Genomic DNA, 25,813 nt, shown 5'->3' with positions numbered 1-25,813 from the left:
TTCTGCACTCTCACTATAAGCAAATTCCTGCAGATATGATTTCCAGATGCAAAGCTACATCACACATGCAAACTGCTTTAGCCAGCTTATCCAGTAATAATTAAGGACTTGTTTCCTGGTGTTTGGAAGAGAAAGAAAACAAAAAGCTAAATATTTCTTCCTTTGGCAAGGCTAGTTTATTAAAGGATAAATAATGTTTCCTGGCCATCTTCACTATTGCAGGTAATTAACGTTACTGGGACACCGAAATGAGTTGTTATTCAAGACTATGGACCTCAAATGAGTTTCACATTTTCCTCAGTTTAACATAACGTATTGTGTATTACATAGTGTCCGAAAATCACAGTGAAACCCTTCTCCTCTCTGTCAAACCTTTCCAGGACTGGTGGAGCATACACGTAAGAGTGATCTGAGATCAGGCCTCCATACCATCATTAATCAGGGGGCTGCATGTCAGAAACTTGCAAGCTAGCAGATGTGGAAAGTAGACTGATCTTGGAAAATTAGATGTTTTAGTTACATTGCTAACTAGTTAAAATCAAAGGGCTCTGGTGCACTGAGTAAAGACAACAAATGTCAGAGTTTATAGATACTGCCTAACATATACAGAGACACGATTCACCTGGGGAAGGCCTTTTGTTTCCCTACAGTCGGTGCTTTCATTTTTCTACTCAGTTAAGAGACAAACCTTAAGATCAGTGAAGCATTTTAATGTGTAAATGCGTTGCTGAATTCAAGTCTATGCCAATCATAATTGGACTTCGTGCAGTAACTTGTTGGTTTTGATTGAGACATATTGAAGGAATGGCATCAAGTTGTGCTGGGGAGTTTCAGGTTGGATGTTAGGAAAAACTACTCCATAAGGGTGGTTGGGAACAGGCTGCATAGGGAAGCAGTGGAGTCACCATCCCTGAAGGTGTTAAAGAAATGTGGAGAAGTGGTACTTAAGGACATGGTTTAGTGGGCAGTATTGGTGGTAGGTGGACGGTTGGGCTGGATAATCTTAGAGGTCTTTTTCAACCTTAATGATTCTATGATTCTATGTCTCTTTTGTCAGAATGTTGATCCCCTAAAAAAGATTTTACATGTGCAGGCAATATTTGCATCTGTTAGGGCTTTTCTATGGTTAAGGACCCAGCTTTGAAAAATGTATTCCTAACCTAGGTTATACAGATATAAGTTTTGCAGATGCCTGTTTCAGTCTCACAGTCTTGTCCATTCAAATTTTTTTTCTCCAAGCTGCTGGCTGAGAGGATGGGTCAAAAAACTTTACACAATTTCCTGCCTTTCAAGCAGGTGAAATATGCATGTGAAGAACCCTCTCCCTTCTTACCCAAATGTGGGGTGTAGAAGAGTCAAGCATGTGTCCAGTCTAGGAGATTCAGAAGCACAGCTCAGAAAGAAACCTTGGCCTTAGAGAAGTGCCAGAGAAGATTACTTCTACCTGTTCATTTTCTCTAGTGTTGAGTTTCTAATCCTTTCATACGCAGAGATGAACCAGACCTTGAAACATAGGTCTTAAGCAGTTTAATGAATTTTAAAAATATGCATTTATATTTTGATTGATGGATGGTAGTAGATTGGGTTACAAATACACTTAGTTTCTGAAGATTACATTAACAGTTGCCTGAGTTTGTGTGACTTTTTAAAATTGCATAACAAATGCACTCTTTTGGCATCTTTACAAATCCTTGATCACAGAGAATTTTAATGATTGCTGTAAAACTTGAAACATTTGGTAAAAATAGCAGACTTTTAAATCACTTAAAGTAATATTGCTATGAAGCATGGAAATGCAGTGTACCATGATGCCATTGTGGATGAAGCCCCGTCTGTACCGTGCAGGCTTCAGGTGTGGGTATTCTTCTGTGCTGGTCACTCGGATGTGCCAGACCTTCTTCCAGGCCTCATACAGCTGGATGTGGACTGGGTAGACTCCAGAGTGGTGTGGAGCCACTGCGTACCCCATGTCAGTTGGTATGCCATGCTCCTGCAACACAGCAGAGAGAAGGATATATTTAGGAGCAGAAAAAGAACACGTAATTCTTCAAAGATTTTCTCCTGCGGATAACAGCTTTGGAGAAGCTGTTGTCCTTGGACAGCCTTGTATCTATTTGTATGTAGCACATGCTAAAAACAGGGGAGAGGTGGAGGGAGCTGGAATTAGTTTGATGTTTGTAGAGTGATAAATAATCTTCTTGGATTACGCTGTGTTACTGTTGTAGAGAACAGGTTTATCTGCCTGTTCGTTAGATGTTGCATGCTTTTATAATACATGTTCTGTTTGGTTCTGTTTAAAGAATCTTGTAAATTATCAAATAGCATTAGAGCAATAAGCAGAAAAACTTGTTGCTGTGACAATTGTGGCTTGTTCTTTCCTATTACTTGAATAATAGCAAGGTGTCTTGCTGATACAAAACAAACAAAAAAATAGGCATATGTCCCCTATAGCTTCTGAATATGCTTATGTTTCCCAAAGTATTAGGGTAGTAGCAAAAAATCTGAACTGAAAGACACATTTTCTGTCTCATAAATATTTATTCAGTTCCTATAAGGAATTATGTGCATTTTCATGGATATAATCTGTAGGCTATATTGAAAGTATCTCCTGATGGAACAGTGAGGTGTTTATATGCAGGTAGACAGAATTAAGGAGCTAGAGTGTAAGTGTACTAATGTGCAGAGCATATTCCTTTACTCCTGAAGATCTCTTGCCTTTGTTCTGCTACTAATCGCATCCATGATTTCATGTGGTCTATCTGAAAAAACTCATCTGATGGGATTATCTGATGGAGCCCCTTAAAATTTTCTGTAGACTGGGGTGTTTTTAAGAATGCATGTGATTTGATTTAGTGATTAGCTTTGGGCTGAGTGATGTACAGAAATGTACCCGGCGTTTTGTCACCAACTACTGCCAGGAAGAAAGGTTATGTTCTGCCTCTTCTTCCTTATCCTCACACTCATTTTCAACCCCTTAAATTTCTAAGTCCTTTTCAACTCCCATGGGAGATCTCCAGGGGATCTTTTTCTATGCTCTGAGTGTTTACTGCATCTCTTTCTTTTTCTCCCAGTGCCATGTGATGTGGGACAGTGCCCATGGCCCCAGTTCCTCACCTTTTCTCCTCTTCTGCCCTAGGTGTCAATAAAAGCACTCCCTGAGAGTGCTGAGAGAGCTGCACATCAGCTATTTTCTGTTCATATATAATTGATACAGATGAAAATGGTTAAAATCTGAGATGGTGTGCTTGTCCTTCATCTTCCCCATATTATCTAATAACTGTTAATTACTTCTGGGAGTGGCAGGTTCTGTAGGGCATCTTTAAGTACTTTGCAATGAAAAGCTTTTGGTTCAATGAAAAATTTAAATTAAACCAATGGGGAACACTTGAGAAACACCGTTTTAATGCATCCACTTAAAATTATCTGTTTCTTACTAGCAAATATCTTAGGTTACCTGCTGATCTTGGGGAAGGTGGGGAGATGCCAAAACACACGCTTTTGCAATTTACTGACAGAGAAGTGTGACTTTCAGTTGTTAATGTTATGTACCTGAAAGTCATGAGTCAGTTTAAGGGTGAAGTGATGAATAGAAGTACAGTTAGAAGTGTCACTCTTTTCTCTGAACATGAATGAAGGAATAGGTTGTGTCTAAGGGTTTTTCAAAAATCTCACTATTTATTAACAGAATGTCTGAACAGTCTATGATGCTCACAGTCAGATGTACTGAATTACAATGTGCAATAATAAAACTTCACCAAAACCTGCTAGGGAGTTCACAGATAAAAATGTAAAGCGAAAGCATCTCGATCTAGCTAATGACTGCTACTCTGAATATGACTGAAAGGAGGTATCTGGATAAATACATGCAAAACCCTGTTTATCTACTTACTACTTGCAGCTGGTATTGCTATAGTAACAGAACCTCAAAACGGTAATCTACCATTCACAAATAAAGTAAGACACCACTTTGCAAGTTCTCAATATAAAAAGATAATTAACCTCTGAATAAACCTGCACACTATACAGTTCATCATTTAAGTACATGTCACTCAGACACCCAATATGATTTTAAAAAGATATATGCAAGACGTAATTAGATGTGACCAGTTCCATGTTTAATTTGGAGTAAATTTTGAGTAAATTAAACATTAGATGTCCTATTTTAGTGATTTATTTTGTTTTCTTTTTCGTATTTTTGTTATCAAATTTAGTTTGGTGTTGAGAATTAATGTGCTAAAGGAGAAGCAAATATGTGAATCCAAGAAGGACTTGCTCCAAGCTGTCAGGCAAAATGAGAGGTGCCATTAATGAGTACACTCTTTGCTCTAAGGAACAATTTCCTACTAGGTTTCATAAGGTTATTTCTACATTCAAGTCTTTGTACGTGTGTTTGCATAGTTTGGAAAATTTCTTGACCTTTTTGGCACTATGAAGAACAGTATTACATTCTTGAGCATGCTTGAGCTGGGACAGGAATTGAGAATAGGAACTGGAAATGCTCAGTCCTGCCAGTGCAACCTGGCTCATCTGCACAACCTTCAGAGCTACCTTACGAGAGCCATGTGCAGGATGGGTGCTTCTATGAGTGGTTTGAAAAGCTGAAGCAAGTGAAGACTTTTGACCTTGCTATTTGTACAGAAATGAGCTGTATTCATCATGTCGCATGTACTATGTATATTCATTCTACGTTTGCTAAAGAAAGACAGGTAATGGAGACTTAGCGCTGCTTTCCAGGGGTAGGTGTATTCTCAAAACATAAGTTTGTGTTCTGTTTTCTTCTGTGAGCAGATGCTGGAGATTTTAGTTTAAAAACAAAACAACAACAAAACAAATAGTGACAGGAAAATTGGCTACTTATATTAGCAGGATGTTGTTTGAGAGAGAGACTCAGCTCCTGATTGCACCAAATACTGCATTTACTTGTTAAAGCACAATAAGGACTAAAATTATGCTATATGACAACAGTAAATCTGGTTTTTAAAAATGACGATTGATTTATTTTACAGAAATGCATAATACTGGCCATTACTGGGGAGAGAATAAGAAAACCCAGATCTTTAATTCAACAAATCTTATGTCTGCTGTATGAGGATTTCCTCATACAATCAATTGAACTGCAAGAGTACCTTTATATAACTAATTCTTTGGTGAAGAAGTTAATATAACCTCAGGCAAGTTTTAAAAAATGTTTTGACTTTGTCCAACAGTAGGTGATAGAGAAAATATGATACTTCATGAGATGTTACCTTTCAAAGTTGAGTTTTACATAAGCTTTACATACTTTTAGTACTGGGATATATTTCTAATATTTCTGCAGGTGGATGAGATTTCCTATGAGATTATGTTACTTTGCAAGTTTAATACTTAGTAAAGTTTTTTGTGTTTTTTTTTAATTTTAATTTGATAAATGAATTAGCCACTTGTCAGCAATCATAAAAATATGTGGTATTCTAGCCTTCCTGGATACAAAATCTTCTTGATATTTCTGGATAATTTTACTGAATATATACTTCATCCTTTTAGTTCAATTCCAAACTTTAAATCTTGTTTAAAAATTCTCTAGCTAGACAAAATGATTCAGCAAATAAGAAATTATTGTTAAGAGACAAGTGCTAATGTGAATCTAGTTTATAATCAGGAAATTGAATCCAAGGAGCAATACAAGAAAGGATCTAAATTGTTTTGTTTTGCATAGGTGCATCTCACTTCATATCAGATCATAGTGATGTTTTTACAGCCTGTGATAATTTTTGCCCTCTTTCTACAACACTTTGGATGCATGTGTTCACAAATGAGAGCAGAAAATAATTAGAGAGCAAATAAATGAAGGGACAAAATAAAGAGCTACAGGCTTTGGATTAAATATATCCTAGTTTTTGCAAGATAAGGATATACAAGAGGGAGAGGAAGAATATTTTATGATTAAAGTTTGGCAGTAAAAATCAGCAGAACTTGGTTTGTTTTATTTTTGGAATATGGGCTAACAGAGGCATCTGCTTACATGATTTGTTTACCTCTGTATTAGTTGTCTGGCCTATAAAGACGTAAGAATAATATCTGAGATTTTATCAGTTTGCAAAGCTTAATCCATTAATGTCTGTAAAGGATTTGGGGATCCTCTGGTAGAAGAAGAAAATAAAACAACCCACAAAATATGATTGACAAAACAAATCAATAATCAAAATAAATATCATTTTCCTTTAGCTGAGCTTTGAAATGTACTATCCATATATACATAAGACGTTAGAATAGCAGAGTTATGGTTAGTCTGCAACCTGCTTTACTGAAGTTAAAATCACTAGTTCTGGTGTCTGCTTGTTTAAGCTTTCTGGTATAAATCTTCCCTAAAGGGTAACAAACAGAGAGAAAGACCAAAATGTAAAGAAAGGGACTTTGCTCTTTGTCTATGAAAAGTGAGGAAAGAATGAAATGTGAACATACTAGATGCATCAACAGTGGCAGTGTGCAGGGCTTGGGCTTGCTCTCCTCCCCATGCAAGAGAAATGTCCTCTGAAACAGCAGAAAGGTGGAAGGCTGCATGGAATCCTACCAGGCGTTCGTTTCCTATAGCTGTTATGCCCTGCTCTTAGAGTGTGAGGCTGAGGATGCCGTGAGTGCTTGGGAAGAGGTGCGGCAATGATGGGGCAATGGGCACTGGCAGCTGTGGGGCTGTTGCTCAGGCACGGGTGGGCAGGGATTTTGTTAAGCAGAACTTCCTTCACTTCATGATAAATCCAGGGCAGTGGGGCAACAGCATATATGATGGATGTCAGAAAACAGCTTCCTCTCACCGTGTAGATGTGGAACTGCGGAAATGAGGAATGATGTGCTCATATTAAAGGTGGTATTCTTTAATTCACAAGCGGTTTACAGGCAAAGGGAATTCTTTAAAGACTGTTGATTTTATAAAGCCCCAGAGGTTTACTTATTCACAGAGGTTTACTTATCTAACTGAAATCAAGGTAATTGCGCACCTAATTAGCAATTAGTTGTATTTATACAAATTTGTTTAGCTATCTGATTTCTACGAGTATTTTGTGATGTACCTGTTTGAAGCAGGCTGCAATTGTAACCTCTCTATTTATAGAGCCTCACGCTGAGGTGCAGACATACCAGCGTAGAACAGCACAAGGTGTTTTATCCAGCTGCTGCTGTAACACTTGCATTTCTTGCCTGTATCCAGCAGGCTGTATTTATGCTCAAGCTTCTGCAAACCAAAGATTATACATTGTGTAAATGCAAGAGCCAATAAAAATTGTGCTTGTGTACATTTATAGCTCCATGTGATAATATCCATGAATTACTGTGTTTCAGATAAATTGGCTTATGTTTGTTAAGCTTGACTTTAATCCACAGCACTCAGAGAAGAACATTCCTTTTATGAAATGTTTTCTCTCAGTGAACATCACCACTCCTGAGCCTCACGCTCCCTTGCACGAAGAAACTGCAGACTGTGAAGGGATTTAGATCTAGCCTTAAAGGTCCAGGTTTCCAGTCAGTGTGATGTTTCTTCCAAAATGAAAATGCCCCGAGGAATTGATAGTTCTTAATGAAGAGATTTTTTTTTTTGTTGTGGTGGTGTTTTTTGGGATGTTAAAGCAGCCTTGATTACTCTTTTCTGATATAATTATTTGCTCTCCCATCTTGAAGAATTAATTTCCTTCTCACCGTGTTTAAAAAATGAACAAAGAAATGCATCAGGTGAAGAATGAATGCGATCATACTTCTGAATAATTACTGCAACTTTCCTTGCACAAACTGGCGAAGTCTTTACTTACAGTTAAAACAGGAGGTGGGCAGATACGGTCAATAAATAGGAAATGTGTGAGAAAATGGCATAAACGTCAAGCTGTATTCTCCTGAGTATGGTGCTAAATAAAGATAATAGAGCACAAATAAGATTTATAGCACTAAGCAGATTTACTGTTTACTGTTCTGGACCTATAATATAAATTTGGAAACACACTGTGAAGTAAAAGAATAATAAAAAGGACTCGCTTTCATTTTGAAAGACTTAAAGAAGTACAGTTGTAGAAAAGGGAGTTCCTTTCCTGAATAAGACGTGAGGCTGAGAATGAGAAAGAAGAGCACAAGGCTACTCTGGAGTCATAGCTGGAAGCTCTGTTAGATATCAGGAAAACTGTCATATCAGGAAGACAAATTTCTACCCCAGAGTGGACTTCAAAGGAAGCCTTTTGAAAAGAAATGTTCTCATAAGTAAATTGCAGAGCTCGTATCGATTCAAGGTTGAGAGGTTGGTACTACCCCTGTCCAAATGCTAGCAGGAAATAAAGCTGTAATAACTGCAGCCTTTCCCTGACATCAGCCTCTTATTTATAGGCACCCAAAGGAGTCTCTACCCTTCAATGATGATAGGAAGATGGGCTTTATCTTTCTGTAACTGAAGTTGCAAACATTCTATTACAAGCTCTGTTTTCAAGCTGCATTATAGATTTTATTTCTGAAGGTGATTTGATCTAAAAGACATCATGTTACCTGAAAATACTAGGAAAATTTTCCAGCAGGTTTTGAAGATGAATGTGTACTTGAGATAGGAATTACTTAAATTCTTCTTGCATTTAAAATCTCAACTATATATAGATTCCTTAGGCCTCTACAGCAGTTAGGCCAGGTCAAACAAAAGACATGAACAGGCCATGCCGGGAGTGACACTGTAACACTGTGTTGTAGAAGAGAAAAGTCATCCAAAATGCCTCTGCACTGATTTCCTACAAAGAAGCAGATGAGAGAGGTTATCTAGAGAGAAGAGTAAGCGGTTAAGCCATTTTTAATGAATTTGCTTTAAAGATTGTTAGGAAAATATTTTCATAAACAAGGGAATAAATTGCTTCCAACTGCTTGTTAAGACATCTGCCTTGGCTTGGCTTCTTGATGCCTCTTGGCTCATGGAGGGATGGGGAGCATGGTCTGCTGCTGGCTGCTCTTTCTGAGCTGTGAGGGACTTTGTGCTCCCTAAGCAGCAGAGTAAGCTTCACTGCGCTACTCTGGTCTTTTGAGTGGCACAGGTTACTTGGCATTTCTGTGCCTTGACAAATTCCACACAAGTGTCTTTTCTAAAGAGAGCATTTGCAGTACTTTAGCTTTTTTTTTTGTGATGCTGCTTAGTAGAATTACCCTGAATGGACTCTAAGTGGTTTCCACTGACCTCTGAGTGTAAGTGCTCTGAGCTCTGGGCAATGCTAGTAGGATGGTTCTTGTAAGTTAACAACAGAAAAAAGCAAAAAGGAAACGTTATCTGTAAGCATTACTAACAGCTTAGCTATGTGAAAAAGCATATTTTCAGGTCATCTAAAAAAGCACTCTGAAGTCCCACAGCTTCACTTATTTACCTCATTAGTTTCAAGATTTCTCACAAACCATGCACAACATTTCACAAAGTTGACTGGAGCTTTCACCCTCACTTCTGAAGCTGTTTGCACCAGACATCAAGGAGCTGATAACCTGTGTATTATTCCCTTCCTTAAGCTCAAAAGGCCAAGTGACATCTGCCAAGAATTCCCTGTTTCTGATCCCTGTGGTCTTGCAAGATAAGGTCGATGGACTGCTTCCTATCCAGTAAGCCTGTGCTGGAGAAAAAGGCAAAAGTCAGCCCAAGTTTGAGTCAGAGTGTGTGTGGTTTTTTTGTTTTTTTTTAGGGCTGAGTTAACCAATCTTGCAACCTCATTTTTATACCTATTTAAACATATGTATAATACAACTAACTAGCCACACTTTCCTTGGTGTATTTATATGCAAAGGTGGTCCATCTGGTAACTCTTACTTACTAGTGCAAATTCTTTGTTGAGGATCATCTGCTCCACCAGTGACGACTCATTGTGGAAGAGATGAGGCTGCATGTGACTCCACATATGGGGAAACCACCAAAACTCATCCACAGACCTCAACAGCAGGTCATCACCTTCATCTTCCTCCTCAGTGCCTGCAAAAGATAGAAGAATGAAAAAAAAGAATAGAAAAGTAAAACAGAAAATGTCCATAATTACTTTGGTGGGGGTTTTCTTGTTTGTTTTCAAGATAGAGGCTGCTATAAAACCTGGTGTCTGGCTCTGATTTCTCACTGTGCTATGAACAGTCTCTAAAATATCACAGAAGGAATCAGATGAGATATCGTGGGTGATAGCTCTCTTTCTATTCCTAACACCATGTTAGTTTACTGTAGTTCTAACACAGTGTAAGTTTTAAGAGTGAATTGCTGTTCTATGTAATACACTAGAGGTTTTCAGAAGTTCAGGCTCCCTGTGAAGATGGAGATTGGATGGACTGCCCATGGAGGTGGTTGAGTCACTATCGCTCAAAGTGTTCAAGAAATGTGGAGATGTGGTACTAAGGAACATGGTTTAGAAATATTGATGGTAGGTGGACATTGGAATGGATGGTCACAGAGGTTTTTTCCAACCTTAATGACTCTATGAATTCTATCCACCTGTTTTGGTCCTGGTTGACAATGCACAGCTGAGGCTGGCTTGGTGGCACTGCAGAGTGCTGTGAACCAGTGTCTTGCTAAAACTTGCTCTTTACAGCTACCTCATTAACCTCAGCAAAGTGAAATCTGGTACTTTCTGGTAAAAAATGAGAAAAAGTTTCAAAAATGTGACAAACGCAAAACTAATGACAAGAGTTCTACGTGTTTTTTCCTATGGGTCAATATTCTATTCTTGCCACGTTCAATCTCTAAGTAAAAAGAATGAAAATTCCTATGTTAGTGAAGAATATCTGCATCAGGCAGAAGCACGCATGCTTATAAAAAATCAAACCCCCCTATCTAAGAAATGATACAGTGCTACTTCCACAGTATGCAGACATATGTCTCCAGTGTTTTTTTTTAATCTAGGAAGGAAAAGTTATGTTTCCACTAACTTTACCCTCAAATTACTGAACAACATTCAGTTTATTGCACTTTCCTGTCTTGTTCCTTTATCATCTTAATTTAAATGCCTTTATTTATCTTCGGTCAAAGAAATAATTGTCCAAATCAGACTACTGGTGCAAACATGGATTGCTTTCTCTCTCTGGGCCTTTCAGTTTTTACAAAAATCACTGAAAGAAAATGCTCCATGGATGTCTCTGTTTACCTTTGTGGTATGAAGCAGGGACACACAGATAGCTGCTCAGTGCGTGCACTTCACCTCTTTATTTTTCACTTTTACAGGTCTGTTTTGAAGAATGCTACTACACAAAGGGAACATTTATTTGAAACTTTTGCCTAGCATCACTGAATCAATTTATTCTCCTTTGTAGCACTCTGCAAGTTCTAAGAAAGCATAAAGTTGCTCCTGCTGATGGGAGCACTTCTGGAAGAGAGGAAAACAACCTTGTTTTTAGGTAACTTCTTCCTCAGACAAAGGGACCGATGGCTGCCCTGTCTGCTCCATTATCCAAAACTTCTGGATGGTGCATTTTTTAATGATTACTCTCTTGTTTCTTGGAATATATTGTTCACTTGCACCCTCCCAGGGAAATGCAATCAGAAGGGAGATAATTAACATAGACATTCTTGTTTTAAAGCAGGAACAAGAGAAAAGGGCAAATATAATAAAGAACTGTGATTATTTGATGTACGATTTAGTCCAAATGATAGTTTATTGCCTTATTAAAGTATGATTGTTTAGATTACTTTATATCACATTTTATAGTGATTTGTTTATAAATTTAGATACAATTCATCAAAATTTGCACATATATATATTTTACCATAGCAAAGATCAAACAAGATAAAGCATAACACTTCCCATCTTATACAGACAAAGTGTCAGAGTTGGAACAGAAAGAAAGGCTTGAAATTTAACACTTGGTGACGTTTTCACTTTTTGGAGGACTATTTTCTTTATAGGCTACAAAAAAAATGTTTGATTTTTATGAAATATCAAATAGAGGTATTTATAAAAAGTCAAAAGTTTAATGCAATATTTGCAAAGTGCTTATATATTTTTAATATTTTTTGCCCAATGCCTTGTTTGAAGAATTGAAAGCAAAACAGGAAATTGGGAAGTTTTCAATTCTTGTGTAATCCGTATTCTCCGTGTGACTTTCTATCTTCATTTTAGTCTGAAATCTGAAAACTGCAGTAGACCTACAATCAAGAAGATGCACATATATCTATTTTGAAAGACAGTCTGCACTTTATACAGGTGGATAATAGTTTGGTGTTAGATTGCATGTAATAAATAAACCTTCATTTTAAACCTACAGCAACTTAGAGGTCTCAAGCTCAAGATTGAAACAATGTTTGAAGTTGCCATCAATAATCTTAGAAAATTCAAATGCAAATTCTGAGAATATTTTCATTTCTGTTGCCATAGTGTAAACAAGAAGATATTTGCTAAAACTGCATAACCAGTAGTCTTTACTCTTTTTTTTTTCTTTTTTTTTTTTTCCCCCTATCAGTTTCACAAATACAATGCAGAGTATACCTGTGCTACAGGAGGGAATAATGATGGTGTTAAGATGTGTCAGTTATTGTACTGGTATGCAGGCAAGCCAAATAGGATCTGTATTTGTCATACAGAAGTCAGCAGCATCTTTCAATGAAAATGCTTAACTGTTTAATATGCCAACGCATTCCCAAGATCATCTCCCTCCTGTAGGTTTAAACTGATCTTAGTTCTGGAAAGGCAAGCAAAATCACATATTAAAGAAGGCAATAAGGCACAACAATCTCGGTACCTAATAAAACATATTGAATATCTGATACTAAAAGCCTCTGGGGATAAATGAGCCACATTTACAGTAATTAAATAATACTTTCCCATGTTTTATTTATTATGAGTCAATAAAGCGTATATTGCATAGAGGATACTTTAGAATCTTTCCACTAAACTGATATGACAAATGCTATCATTGACCTGTAAATGAAGTGCTCACTTAAAAACTTGAATACGTCACTGAGTACAGGCAGCATTGCCTTAATGGAGGCAATGGCATGCTTCAGCTCATTAAGTAGTTTTGTGCTATTTTGGTATACCTTGGGATCCCTAGGAGGACAGGCAAACATGCATGTATATTCTCTCGCTATGGCAGCAGTAGTGAATCAGAAATTGGTCTGTGTTATACCAGCTGGGAAATGAAACCTGTCGGTTAGTAGGAACTGGCTTCACTAAGAAATAGTAACAGCATATGGAGACAATTGGGATTGTCAGAAAAAGTGCTTTGGCAGGTTAAGTGTGATTTTGTAGGAAAGCTTCATGTTTTCTGCCAGTCACTGCCTTCATCTTATAATATTTGTAATAAGTTATCTTCTTTTCCACCTCTTCTCCTCCTTGAATTTTCTTTCTGTGTGGTGGATACCAAAATGTCTGATACCAGCTTCATTACAATGGAGCAGCATCCTGCTTCGGAGCTGCTCAGAGCCTTGGGCTATTTTGTTTATTTTGTTTATTTTGCTGTATTAAGTGTATGTCCAATTAATCTCCAGAAGAGCTAACTATACAGGCAGGTCAAGCTGAAGTGAGCAGAATACTGAAGGTTTGTCTCCAAAGTTCTTCCCTAATCACAGATCTGCCAGTAGCTTGTTATATGACTCCAGGCAAGTAATTCCATCTCTCTCTACATCTCATTTTTCTCAGACTCTGCTGCTTATTTCTTTAGACTGTAAGGTTTCCTGGGCAGCAGTTGCCTAGCATTATGTGTCCACATAAGGGGAAAACAGCCTGGACTTTCAGTGGTGCCAACTGTACACAATGAATAATTTTGGTTTCCTTCTCTCTGCTTATCTTTCAAATGATTTCTCATCCCCTTATCTCCCAGGGTCCTTTTTACTCTTCTAATTGATGATGAAATAGAGACATAAGAGGTAGATGAGCTCGCTAGCATTATGTTCACATGCTGGCAATGAAAGGGAGAGTACTGCTGCACTTACACTGTGACAGGGAATCTTCATCTTCTTGCTGTACTACGCAGCTGCCTCGTGACCTGTTACAGCTAGGACTGTATCATTCCTTGCTTCTAAAGTTCTCTCATCATTTTGCTGCTGCAATGCTTTCACATCTCCTCTAAATGATTCCCAGCCTACATAGTGCCACTCAGGCAAGAAGCGTTAGATGTGGCTGAATGTATTGGCAGCTGAGGATTCTAGAGTCTTGAAAGATGAGAAAGGTGCAGTACAAGAAGGACAGTATTATGTCTCTGTTGCAGTGAGTCTCTAAATATGTCTTTTTACGTTAGGGAGAAGAAGATGAAGGGGAAGGGAGGGAGAAAAAGGCGGGAAGGGGACATTGTGCAGCAGAGAAGTGGACCAAAGGAGAGGAGTCATAAAAAGAAGAAAATGTAAAAGCACCTAATCTTCCATGGAAGCATGGTGTGGGTATACAACTTGTTCCTGCATGCAGTACAGAGGTAACAGGGTTTCAATTGTAATTTATTTTCATCTTGTTTTCTCTTTTCTTGGAAAAATAATGTACTTCTGAACTGTATGATTCTACCGTCATCATCCCTCCCAGTTTTCAGACTGGGAAAATAAATAACTTCTAGTCGTAACAAAATCTTATGTGTCCCATTTAAGTACATCTGCCTCTTTAGAGGTTATGAGATATGTTTTCTTTTTTTGTTTTTGGTCTTATATGTTTCTTCATATCTGTCATACTGGTAAATCTTTAGTATATCTTCTCTGCTCTCTTGCATTGTGAAGAATTACAGAGATCTTGGCAGCTCCTTTTCTCCTTTTACGACACTAAGGTTTACTATCATACATCTTTCAGAAAAGCACCAATGACATCTATGTATTCCTAATAACATTATCCATAGGCTATTCTTGCCCCAGTGGATAGCGAATGAAACCCTGGATCTAAAATGGTGGAGCATATATTTCCCACTCCTCTATTGAGTAAGTGCTTTAATTTAGAAAAGGCATGTTTAAAGCTGGGTTTAAAATCCTGTCACCTATTTATCTGTAGCTACCTGAGAACATGAAGTTCCTTCTTACCTGTATGGTAAAATTTTCCTGAAAATCCAAGGTTGAAGGTAAAATTTGCAACCTGAGTGCGCAGTAAATTTTGAGTCTCTAGTAAAGCCTGAAATAAATAAGAAATTAACATGCATTTAGAAAAGTGAGCATTAATTTTTGAATGCCTCATTTAAAAAAAATTGTGTCCAGCTGAGGAGATATAACAAAGAAGATCCTGTTAAATATTTTACATTTTATTTTGAGGTTATTTATTTATTTATTTTTTCTTTTTCTTTTTAAAACTATTACAGGTAGCTTAATTTGCTCCATCAGTTTGATGATCTAGCAATGCTAGTAGTAGTTTCTAAGTGCTGAAGTACATGGCAAACCAAAATACTATATATTATTTGCAATGGTCTGTGGCAGGACTTGAATCTAGTCATTGAGTCAGTGTACAATAAATCACTAAGCAACGCACATTTGGAGTTATTAATGAGGCTCAATAAAATGTGCTTAAACTCCAAGGTTAGAAATACTGCTTACCATCCAGATGTGGAGGCATTAAGGTTTACTTACCTGCAGAAACATATTTGATTGTGTTTAATTACCTAATTCAGGATTATTTGTGAAAGTCAAATTTTGATCTATGGTGGAAGTAACATCCATTTTTCTCATGACCAAAATCAAATTCATTTTTATTTTATCTCTCCTCCATGAAAAGGATAAGACCAATCTAAATGAAAGAGAGGACAAGTATATTGCTTACAGAATAGGTGTAGTCCTGGTTATCTATCTAATGTGCATTTTTTTATGTGCATGTTCCCAACAAACACAGAAAAAGATAATGGTTCTGTCTGCACGAGCTGTCTACCTCTATTGTTAGGTTATCAACTCTGCGCTGCTTCTAAAGATAGTCCTTGCTGCGCAGATTTCTGCTTTGAATCAGCAGCTCACATAATCTGGATGTGCTACGTATGTGAGATGAATAGTGGATTTATCTCCCTATTGGTCTTGCCATTGTTGAATGGGTTATAAACTCTATTTTCATCAATTTTCCATGTCTCCATTATGTGGGTCTCTAGAACTTTTCACATCATCTACTAATAACATTTCTATTGATCGAATGTTCATGTTCTAGTAAAGTTCAAAGACAAAGTGAACACAATGGTTTACACACAGCCCAAAGTCCAGCTAATGTTTCCTTTAATTTCAGAAGATTACATTTCATATGTTCATTAGGAAGTTCATTTTACATTATAGGAAGACAGCATCACTATTTTGTTCAACTCACTGGTATAAATTAGAAAAAAAGGAAAGAACTATTTGTACCCAAAGTGTAATTAGTCCCTTATAAGTGGTGAATCATGGATTTAAGAAACTGAAATGCAGATTGGTGGCCTGTGCAATCCTAATCCAGATGGGAGCCAAGCAAAACAGATCTGTGGTAGCACAATTTCTGATATCTCCTTTGTGTTGCAGTGGGTTAGGAGATGTCAACTGCTGTCAGCTATTTTGGTAGGACATTAACTTTCTAAAGGTATGGATCTCATGTTAACTACAATATATATTTAGAGGCTATGGACGTTGGAACTCTAGTCTTTTTTAAAGCTTCATTTGCTAACAGTCACCATCAATAATGGCATTATTTAGGTGCCAGGCCACTTCGGAGTGTAATATAAAAGATTGTCAGAAAGTGCATCTTCATTTTACTTTTGTTCCAACAGAAACATTGATTGAATGTTAAAGAAGACTTAAAACAAACAGTGGTTATCAGCCATTGCAGTCACCTAGTGGATATGTTGCTAAAGGAAATAAATATAGCAATCTTATTGCAGTAAATCATGTGATTGAGCATTGTGTATTGAGATACATATAGGTTTCCAGCTTATACTGGCAGACATTTGATAAATTGATTGTTTAACTTCTGTGACAACTTCACATATTTTGGGGCTCTATCTACGTACTATATAAATATTCACCAACACGTTTAATCTTAGCTAATAGTGGCATTAATCTCTAGGAAATTGAGGAATATCCTCAGTTGATAAAAAAAAGTCACTAAACTGACTTCGTTAAAGTCATAAGCAGAGAATCTGAGTTGTTATATGTTAGAATATAACTTCCCAAGCTATGTAGAGTATTTTATATATGTTGAGAAAGACTGATGGGCTGAGAACAATCAATTCAATCTTCCTTTGAGGAAAGAGCACCTTGAGAAATTATCTCTTTACATATAGTACAAGAAGATATGCAAAAGAACTGTCATTATATGACTTTATTTTTTTCTCTCTAATTTCCCTCACACTCATGTTTCAGTAAGATCACAGAACTGGAAGATAGGCAGAAGCTTTACATCCCAGTAAGGTCTCATTAAAATTTCAGAGTGAGGATTAAGATGTAAATCCTGTAACCTGCAGTGTGTCAAACATTTTTCTCTGTCTAAAGGGCAGATCTGTCACTCGAATCTGTCACTAGATTTGTCTTGGTCCCAAATACTTGGTTTTATTGCCATTTCCATATACACATATTAACTGAAATGATATGTGGCTAAATTTCATTTTCATGACCTCACTCTGTTTTAATACTAAGAGGATACTGTTAACCTAATGCATTTTGTCACTGCTTACTTTCTGTAGAGGATGGGAAAAATCTTCTGATTCCAAAACATCTCCCTGGGTTATTAGGGTCTACTTTCTCTACTTTCACAGAATATATATTTGAACAAAATTTCTAATGACCTACGCTGCCCTCACTGGTAATTTTGCAGAGTAAATAATAAGAACTTTATATCGTACAGGGTACAGACTGTAACAGCACACTGTACCATGACAAGAAAAGAGCTGATGACTTGCATGCTTGTGAGTGATTAAACCCCTGCTTTTAGTGCTGAAACAAGGAAGACTGTTGTTCAAGCAGGTTTGCTGCCCACCAGCTCCTGGGTGTTGCAGCCTGGAGGAGTTCCATGTCCCTGCCATCTGGTGCTAGAAGTTTCTCTGGGTCTCATGGCCTTCAAAATAGGCGGAAGGTATTTATTTAATTCTAATCACACTCGTGGAAGGACTTTGCTGGATGAGGAAGGACTATTGAATTTTAACAGCTGGAAATCATACCTGCCACCAGGTGTGAATACAGCTATTCACACTCTGCTCAGGTCCTGCTGTGCTCTCCCTGCCTCTCCTTGGCAGACCTCACTCCCCAGAGCCTCATCTGTCCCCATCCCTGTTGCCACTCCCATTCACTTTGTATCATGACCTCTAGGTTTTTTGTTTTTTGTTGTTTTTCTTTTTTTTTTTTAATATTTCCACTGCCCATAGTATTTAAATGCTATCTGCCAGTGTATGTCTTTCCTCCAGCTTCAGTAGGATTATTCATTTTCCTTCAATTACTGAGTCTTAAAAGAGTTGTAAGTAGAGGAAGGCTGTTTGTAAGCTGTTTGCTCACCATTCCTTTTTTGTTGAACAGTTAAGTAAACTGTGCTAGATAATTATAGTTTTCCAAGAAAAGAACCATGGAGCACATCTGCACATGGACAAGCTGGCATGTCTCAGTGTCAGCTTAAGTAAATATAGCTTTTTCTTTTTTTTTTAGTGATTCCAGGTTGTTCTTTGAAGTACAAAAACCAATTGCCAGGAATATCTCAAAACTTGTAAGTTTTATTTTGTTAATTGATTCTTTTTTTGTCAATGAAGCTTCTCTCCGTGACATCCATGAGATGTTGGATGGTTTCTTCTTTATACTACATTTATATTCAGCAGTATTTCACATTAATCCATATAATAAATTTTTGTAGATTTGAAGTTGTTGTGTTTTTTTTACTTCATAATTGGTGCATCTATTGCGCAGAAGTGATATTTTTCTGCTATGTCCTTGTTAATTATAACTCTAGCCTTCATTTACATAATAAACTTTTTGGGGCAATTTCTTGAGTAACATTTCATGGCTAATAGGAAGCAATTTGCTTTCCTTTATTAAGTACATTAAAACTTCATGCCCCAGACATCATTGACTGTAAACATTTGATTCTGCTCAAATTTAATGCACCAAGGCATTTTGCTCTGCCATATTAGGTTTATTTATGTGCTATGTTCTGGATTGTTAGCTGCTAATGAGACTTCAGCTCTTATTGCTCCGAGGCCTGAACACTAACCTCATTTTAATGAGTTCATTATTTGCTGCCTTCTGAATGGAAGACAACAAATTTTCCTTTTAATTAAAGGTCAAAATACCTCTGGCTAAGAAAAGTGAAGAGGTTATCAAATCCTTAGAGAAAGTAAAAGAATGACTTTTTCTGATTTTGATGCCAAGCGTGGGCAGGCCAAATTGAGGTAGAATGTACTTCTCTGGGGTCTGAAACTCCAAGTCTAGATGACAACAACGCTAAAACATGGTGGCTAGTGTTTCCAAGATGTAACCAACACCCACCCTCCAGAAAAAAAAAGAAAAAAAAATAAAGAATAAAAAGCAACAACTAAAAACAAAGCACAAAAATAAACCCACTTAAAGTTGGCCAAATAATTAAAGAGGCTTTCCTCCTTCTAACTCAGAGGTCCTTGTGGATCAATACTACTAGTAGAGTATGAGTCCTTGTTAGCACGTGTGGTGATTTATAGGATGCAGAGGACAGATGCTGGATGAAGTGAGTCAACAAAATTAATCTCATATTTCTTTTCAGGGAAAGTGAGGCAAATGTGATCAGTGCTGGGGGCTGTTTGTAGTGAGAGAGGTTTAATGCAACTCTGTGTGTATGTGTGCATATGCAAGTAAAAGGGATAAGCGAACCCCTTCTTTGAAAATACATTGAGGAAATTTTAGTTAAACGAAGAAAAAATGATTAATTAAAGGAATTAACATGCAACCCATATTCTTTGTTTGCATTTGATACCTGGTTACCATCCTAACAGCAGCCTAACCTAGAATTAGATTGGTTCATGTACCTCTCATCTGAGAAGCTGCTCATGTCATAGGTAGTGGTGATAGAGATGTGAAGAGTATTTGTGAAAGGACTGGTGTCTGTGTGAACAGCTGGTGAAAACTGGTTAAAATTTGTTTTTGGAAGAAAATCCTAATGTTTTGTGAAACAGACATTGTTTAGGACAAAACCTAACATTTTCAAAAAGACCTTATAACAGCTCTAGACATTGATTCCTCAAAGACAAACCAAATTTCCTTACTTTTGCAGGTGTTTCAGGGACCTTCCCTGAAGCAATGTGAATTTTTCAAACTAACAAAAGCTCAAGAACTTAGTAACTAGAGATTTCCATCTCAATGTCAGGGATCTCTGTGGTCAGGTTGTCCAGGGTCTCCAACATGTGGGGCTCTTTACTCATTAGATCTGCCCAAAGAAACCCGATCCCAGATTACTATAAAGCCTGTCCACATGGCTGCATTATGTTGAGAAGGAATGAAAAAGGACATAGTTCTTGGTACAATGTGGAAAGAGATCAGGGGAAGGAGGGGAATGTAGATAGTTTTGCTTTTCAATGTATCTATAACTTACTGTCATCTTGAGTTATATTATTTTTGCTGAATCATTCTGGGAAGCATTTCTGATGTGGAAGGATATGCCAGTGCAGGCATCCTATGGCCAAGGTTATGTAGCCCCATCACCATCTCTGGGATATGACTAAGAATCTTGTCAAAAATGGGCTAAATTCCCATTACTCAAAGTCATCATTCATTTGGGAATAGAGCCTAGTGCTGTGCAGTAGTTCCAGTGCTGCAGTTTTTTTGTCTCTTTAATGTGTGTGTGGGCATAAAAAAGTATATATGCTACCTATATATGTATTATTATTTATTTGTATGTACTGAAGATAAAAAATATAAGCAAATATGTAAGTGTAGATATTCTTTTAGAGAATATCTTCCTTTATTTGATGTTTATGTACATTGCTTAGCAAAGAGGACTTTTATTTGGGACAGGTTGCCCAGAGAGGCTAAGGAATCTGTCCTTTGAGATGCAAAAAGTAAGGTATGGAAAGACCCTGTGCAAAGTGATCTAACTTTGACATTACCTCTGCTTTGAGCAGGGGCTGAGACTCGATCACCTCCAGAAATCCCTTGCAGCCTGAATTATTTTAAGATTTAGTAAAACTTTGCCCTGTATTTTTCACTTCAAGGCAGTTTCCTAAAGCTCCTGTTATACATACTTGCTATTAATACCAAGAAGTGTTTTTATTTTGTTCTGAACATCTGTCTTTAATGCTTTTGCAATTATATAGCCTGAGGTTCATTTACCAGCTGTTCTGTGCAGAAATTTGCTGGTGGTCTGTGGAAAGACGGAGGATAACAAAATAGTAGTTCTGCTCCTGATTTCCAGCTGTAAATGTGTAGGAAAAAATAGCAGAGCAGCATTTCTTTCCACTGCAAGCATATGTCATCAGGATGTGATGTTTGATTGCCTCTTCCTGTTCTTGTTTCCTCTCCAAAATCTGTGCTAAGAAAAAATCTGATACCACCTCTCTTAGTCTTGGCAATTTTCAAAGCCAAAGCAATCTTCATAGCACTAGAAGATAGCTAATCTCTGTAAGCATTATAGGGCTGGAATGAAGTAGCTAGTTTCTCAGAGGAAAACTGGATTTGAAAGAAACGGTGAGCAGCCTAACATCACCAACAGATTTACTGCAAGGCCAGGATTCTAGATTCCTCAGATTCACCTTTTGTTTAGAACAGCAAACTTCTACTGTGAAGATTAGAATCTCATCTGCTCTACCTATCCTTCTAAAAGGACAACACAGTGGTGAATTTGTAACCCTTGTGAAGTTGTCACTGATTTCTGTGTGGTGAAGATTTCAGTCCACTTCAAATTTTTATAACAGAACTTTAATAGAAAATTCATTAACACAACAGCAGAGAGATTATAAAGAATTAACATTGTTGACTTGCTAGATCTTAAAAGCAGTTTAGGTGATAAAGTCAGTCAAATCCTTAATAAGATTTTAAAATCACTTGTACTATTTGCCCTGTGCCAAAACTGATTTGAACAGAAATTAACCAGGCACCTGATCAATGTGCAGCTCTCAATCTCACTGATTTTCTTTCTCTGTTATGGCATTTTTCACATAATGCAATATACAAATAAGGTGATTCCAAGTACTGACTACCACACCCAAGGCGATGAGCAATACTTCAGCCACAGATACACTATGTTTTTTGAGATAGGACTTTACTTCTTTCCTTTTTTCAGATTTATTTCTGTGGAGTACTATGCTAAACTATAGCTCTATATAAATAATTAATAGGAAGGTCTCTGAACACAGCCAGCTCTGTCTACAAATCTATTTTTTTATTATAGAGCTATTACTTGAGTCTGTTCAGCATTCCCATGAGTAGCTGTCTTAGTGTGAGGTCTGGGAGGATGTGCGGGTTTTTTGAAGCAAGAAAAAAAGCCATGTTTTGCACTCATATGTAATATCTTTATTGTAAACAAAAGAATTTATTTTTTTCTTTGTGAGTGAAATGCCCAACTTGTCAGATCTGTGTCTGCTACTCTTTCATAACCCCATCCTAAAGTCAGAAAACTGTCAGAAGTCTAATTGCACTTAATTCAGCACAGAGGAATGCATCTGTTCCAGTAAAGGTTTAGCTGCTTTTAACTGAATGAGATGAATGGGGTGATATTGTATCGAATTTACCAGCTACTCACAACTGTCTAATAGCATTGTTTGAGAATTCAGAAAGCAGCTTTTGGTGTGGCATTCCTGGAGCGATGGTGCCATGGCAGTGACACAGAAACACTGAGAGAGCCTTGGCCAAATGCATACCTGTGTACACAGGCAAATAGCCAAGGCATCTCTTCAGTCCTTGCCCTGGGAAAGAGGAATTCACAGCCAATAGTCTAGTACTAGAAGGTCTAGCAACAAAAAGTTCAAAGAGGGAGCAAGGGAACAGTTTAATAGGGGTGAAGTGTGAATTTCAAAACAAAAAGCATTAGTGAAAAGCAGGGGAATGCAATCCTTTCCAATTCTCCAGCAGGACTTGCCTGGGGAAGACCAAAGGCATTAGGTATGGGAGTGACCTGCGGTGTATGGCTGAAATAGCTACCTGCTTCTGATTGCTGTTTTGTGTCAAAGTTGTCTGCAGAAAAGATGTATAGACATTTGGGAAAACATTGAGGGTCTTCAATATTGACCACTACTGATGCTGAAGGATTTTTTAGAAATATTAACCTGGTCTGCTGACAAATCATGAAGAGAGAAGAGCCAGCCTGTGCCAAGCTGTGGGCATTTCCTTTGCCCATAGGGGTAAGGTGGACTCCCGGCACCGGTCCTGCCGCAGAGCAGGTCCCTCCTCTTGGGTTGCATGCAGCCTGTGGCACTTTCAGCAGTGTAGTAGAGGGCCATAGAAATTGTCTCTTACGTAAGGATTTTCAACAAAAGAAATCTCTGCCAGCTGTAGATTTTTGATTTAATTATTAAAACAAATAGCATGGTCAGGAATGCTCACTCTAATTTATAAAGCCCTCCCATTGTCCCCTAGACCACTTGCCCCTTGAGGGAAAACTGTTAAGTCTTTCTGAACAGGACTACAAGTCAGGTGCAGTTTCCTTGCTAGACCATCGCCCCTTCTTGTTACATCAATATCAACACCAGTTACATTATAACTGCTTGTCTACCATTTGAACCAGAATTTAATGACAATTCTGTTTGAGTGCTAGCGTAAGATGGGAACAACCATCATGTAGTTTTGATCAATTACAAAATAACAACAACAACAACAAAATAAAAATAATTAAAAATTGAACAGGAAACTCTTTCAAACAATCTTAAGGGGGCAACATCAAGATTAAAATAGTATGCTCTTAAAATATTCACATTCGGCAATCTGTACTGCAGCAGACTGTACCATGTCACTCATTGAACTGCATGTGGCTAATAGTAAAACACAGAGATTTACAGTTTTCCTCCAAGAAGTGCTTATGCCATGCAAATAATAAACAAACAAACAATTTAAAAAATCAGTCTCCCCATCTTTGAAACAATGCAAATATATTGTAAAGGCTGAGTAACACTAATAACTACACTTTCTTTCAGTTGAACATTTGTTCACTTTTTTCTTGGTTATTGAGAATTGCTTCTTTGCACAAAAATATAGCAACAAAAAACTATTTGGTGCGTACTCAGTAGTTTTAAATTATTTAAGAGCTAGACTAATGGAGGCCACCTTATTGGTCTTCTTTAGTTTATGGATTTGGATATACTGAGGTTTGATCTGATTGGGTTTTTGCTCCTTTACTGCCATTGGAAATCATTTACTGTGTTAACCTTGTCATAAAAATTCTTTCAAATTCTCAATGCAGACCTTTATCTCAAAATTCTGAACTTCTACCTACCCTAAATAAAATCTGTACTTTGAATTTACTGCTTAAAACCTAACCAATGTAGTTGTTTTGTAGTGGAATTAAGATTTGGTTTTGTCTTGTTTTTTAAGCACACATTCAGTTGTATTTGAACTTGGAACAGAGGTGATATTTTCAAATTCGGGTCTGTCCTTCAGTTTTTAGAATGGGTGTTTGTGTGATGGTGGATATAAGTAGTGGCTTCTAAGAGGATGCCTCCGTTTGTATAAATCATGGTGTTCTAAAGCTTGAGTCTCTAGGGTCTTTGCTTTTTGTCTGTGAAAAGATAGTTATAAAATCACACTCTCTGCATGCAAAGCCTTTCAATATCATTGTATTTCTTATTGTTAGTTGCTGTTTTCCCCTACAACCTACTGAAGTAGGTGAGTGAAATCTAAAATCATTCACTCCCTTCTACTGTCCTTACACATTACTACTAGCACTTATACCAGCTCTGTCTGTGGGCTCTTATATTTTTCTATTTGCAAGCTGATCCATTGCCATCCTCTCTGAAAATCAGAAAACAGTCTAAGTCAATGGAACACTGAGAAGCATCAATTTCAGCAGAGAGCTGCTGCCAGGCAGGCACAGCATTTCTTCTAATTAGAGATCCCTGAATCCTTGTGAACTGTGTAATCACAGAGGTAGTCCCAGAAGCACTGGAGATAGGTGGGAGCAAGAAGACAGGCAGCAGACATTGTCCTTTTCAGTCCAGCCCTGCTCATCTATTTCACTGTGTTGTTCCCGGGGGAGAAAAAGATGGATCCTGAAGGAGTAGAAAAAGTCACACTTTCTTGCACTCTAAGTTAGAACATCACTTTCAGCAAAGTTGTAACTGTTCTCTGGAATATTTCTTAGACAAAGTGAGTAATACCTTAAAATTGGAGAAAGTGTATCTTTAAATATTTCTTAAATTTCTTGACAGTGTTACGAGTGAAATACGTGTATCTCATAGTCTTCTTTGCAATTATTTCCAATGATCTAGTAATGCTTTTATTTTATGGAAAACCCATTGTGTATTTAATCCACATGTTAGTTTTATAGATCCTCTTTTATCTTCAGTTGTTTGCAGTTTACACATCTGGCTGCAGTATGTAGAAAATGTAACTGCTAGAACTGGAGTCCTTGCAATGAATTAGTAGATTTGCCTGAATCTGCCAACGCAATGATTTTCTTCAGTTGTTAACAAAAGTAAGTCTCATTCGGAGACTCCTCACAACAAGCTTTCCCTAGAAGGGCTACGGAGACTTCTGTTATTCTGAAAAATGCAGTTTGCAAAATTTTCATGGGCAACAGAGTACTTTGAAAATCACTAAAATTGTTACTTCATAATACTTCTGGGCTGTTTGCTACTTCTCTAGCAGACAACTTTTTTGACTCTTCTGGCTTCTTCATGATGCTGTCTTGCTTTATCTAGGGAGATCACTTCAATGTTTGATTCTGTTTGTTGGCTGGAATTGGAAGTTTCTGTAAAATGGAAGGGGAGTTGAAAAGGCAATGTTTTTGCTTTTCATCACACTCATTTCCTTGACCAAAGTTCATGAAGGACATGCTATCTCCGCCATGTCCTAGAGGTTTCA

The 25,813-nt window shown here is 37.4% G+C and overlaps 1 protein-coding gene across 2 annotated transcripts in view; it reads right to left on the bottom strand.

Annotated features, from left to right (window-relative positions):
• NDST4 (N-deacetylase and N-sulfotransferase 4) overlaps window positions 1-25,813 on the bottom strand; it is a 105,893-nt gene that overhangs the window by 45,710 nt on the left and 34,370 nt on the right. For both annotated transcript variants that reach the window (XM_010709954.3, XM_003205731.4), the window contains exons 3-5: window positions 14,939-15,026; window positions 9,786-9,940; window positions 1,805-1,990 (exon numbers count right to left, since the gene is read on the bottom strand). In XM_010709954.3, coding sequence (XP_010708256.1) covers window positions 1,805-1,990; window positions 9,786-9,940; window positions 14,939-15,026 — 429 coding nt within the window. The remainder of the gene's footprint in view (window positions 1-1,804; window positions 1,991-9,785; window positions 9,941-14,938; window positions 15,027-25,813) is intronic.

Source organism: Meleagris gallopavo, chromosome 4 (assembly GCF_000146605.3).
Source record: "Meleagris gallopavo isolate NT-WF06-2002-E0010 breed Aviagen turkey brand Nicholas breeding stock chromosome 4, Turkey_5.1, whole genome shotgun sequence".
NCBI classification, from domain to species: domain Eukaryota; kingdom Metazoa; phylum Chordata; class Aves; order Galliformes; family Phasianidae; genus Meleagris; species Meleagris gallopavo.
Note: the sequence above shows the minus strand (reverse complement) of the source record. Positions and strands in the feature narration are given on the sequence as shown.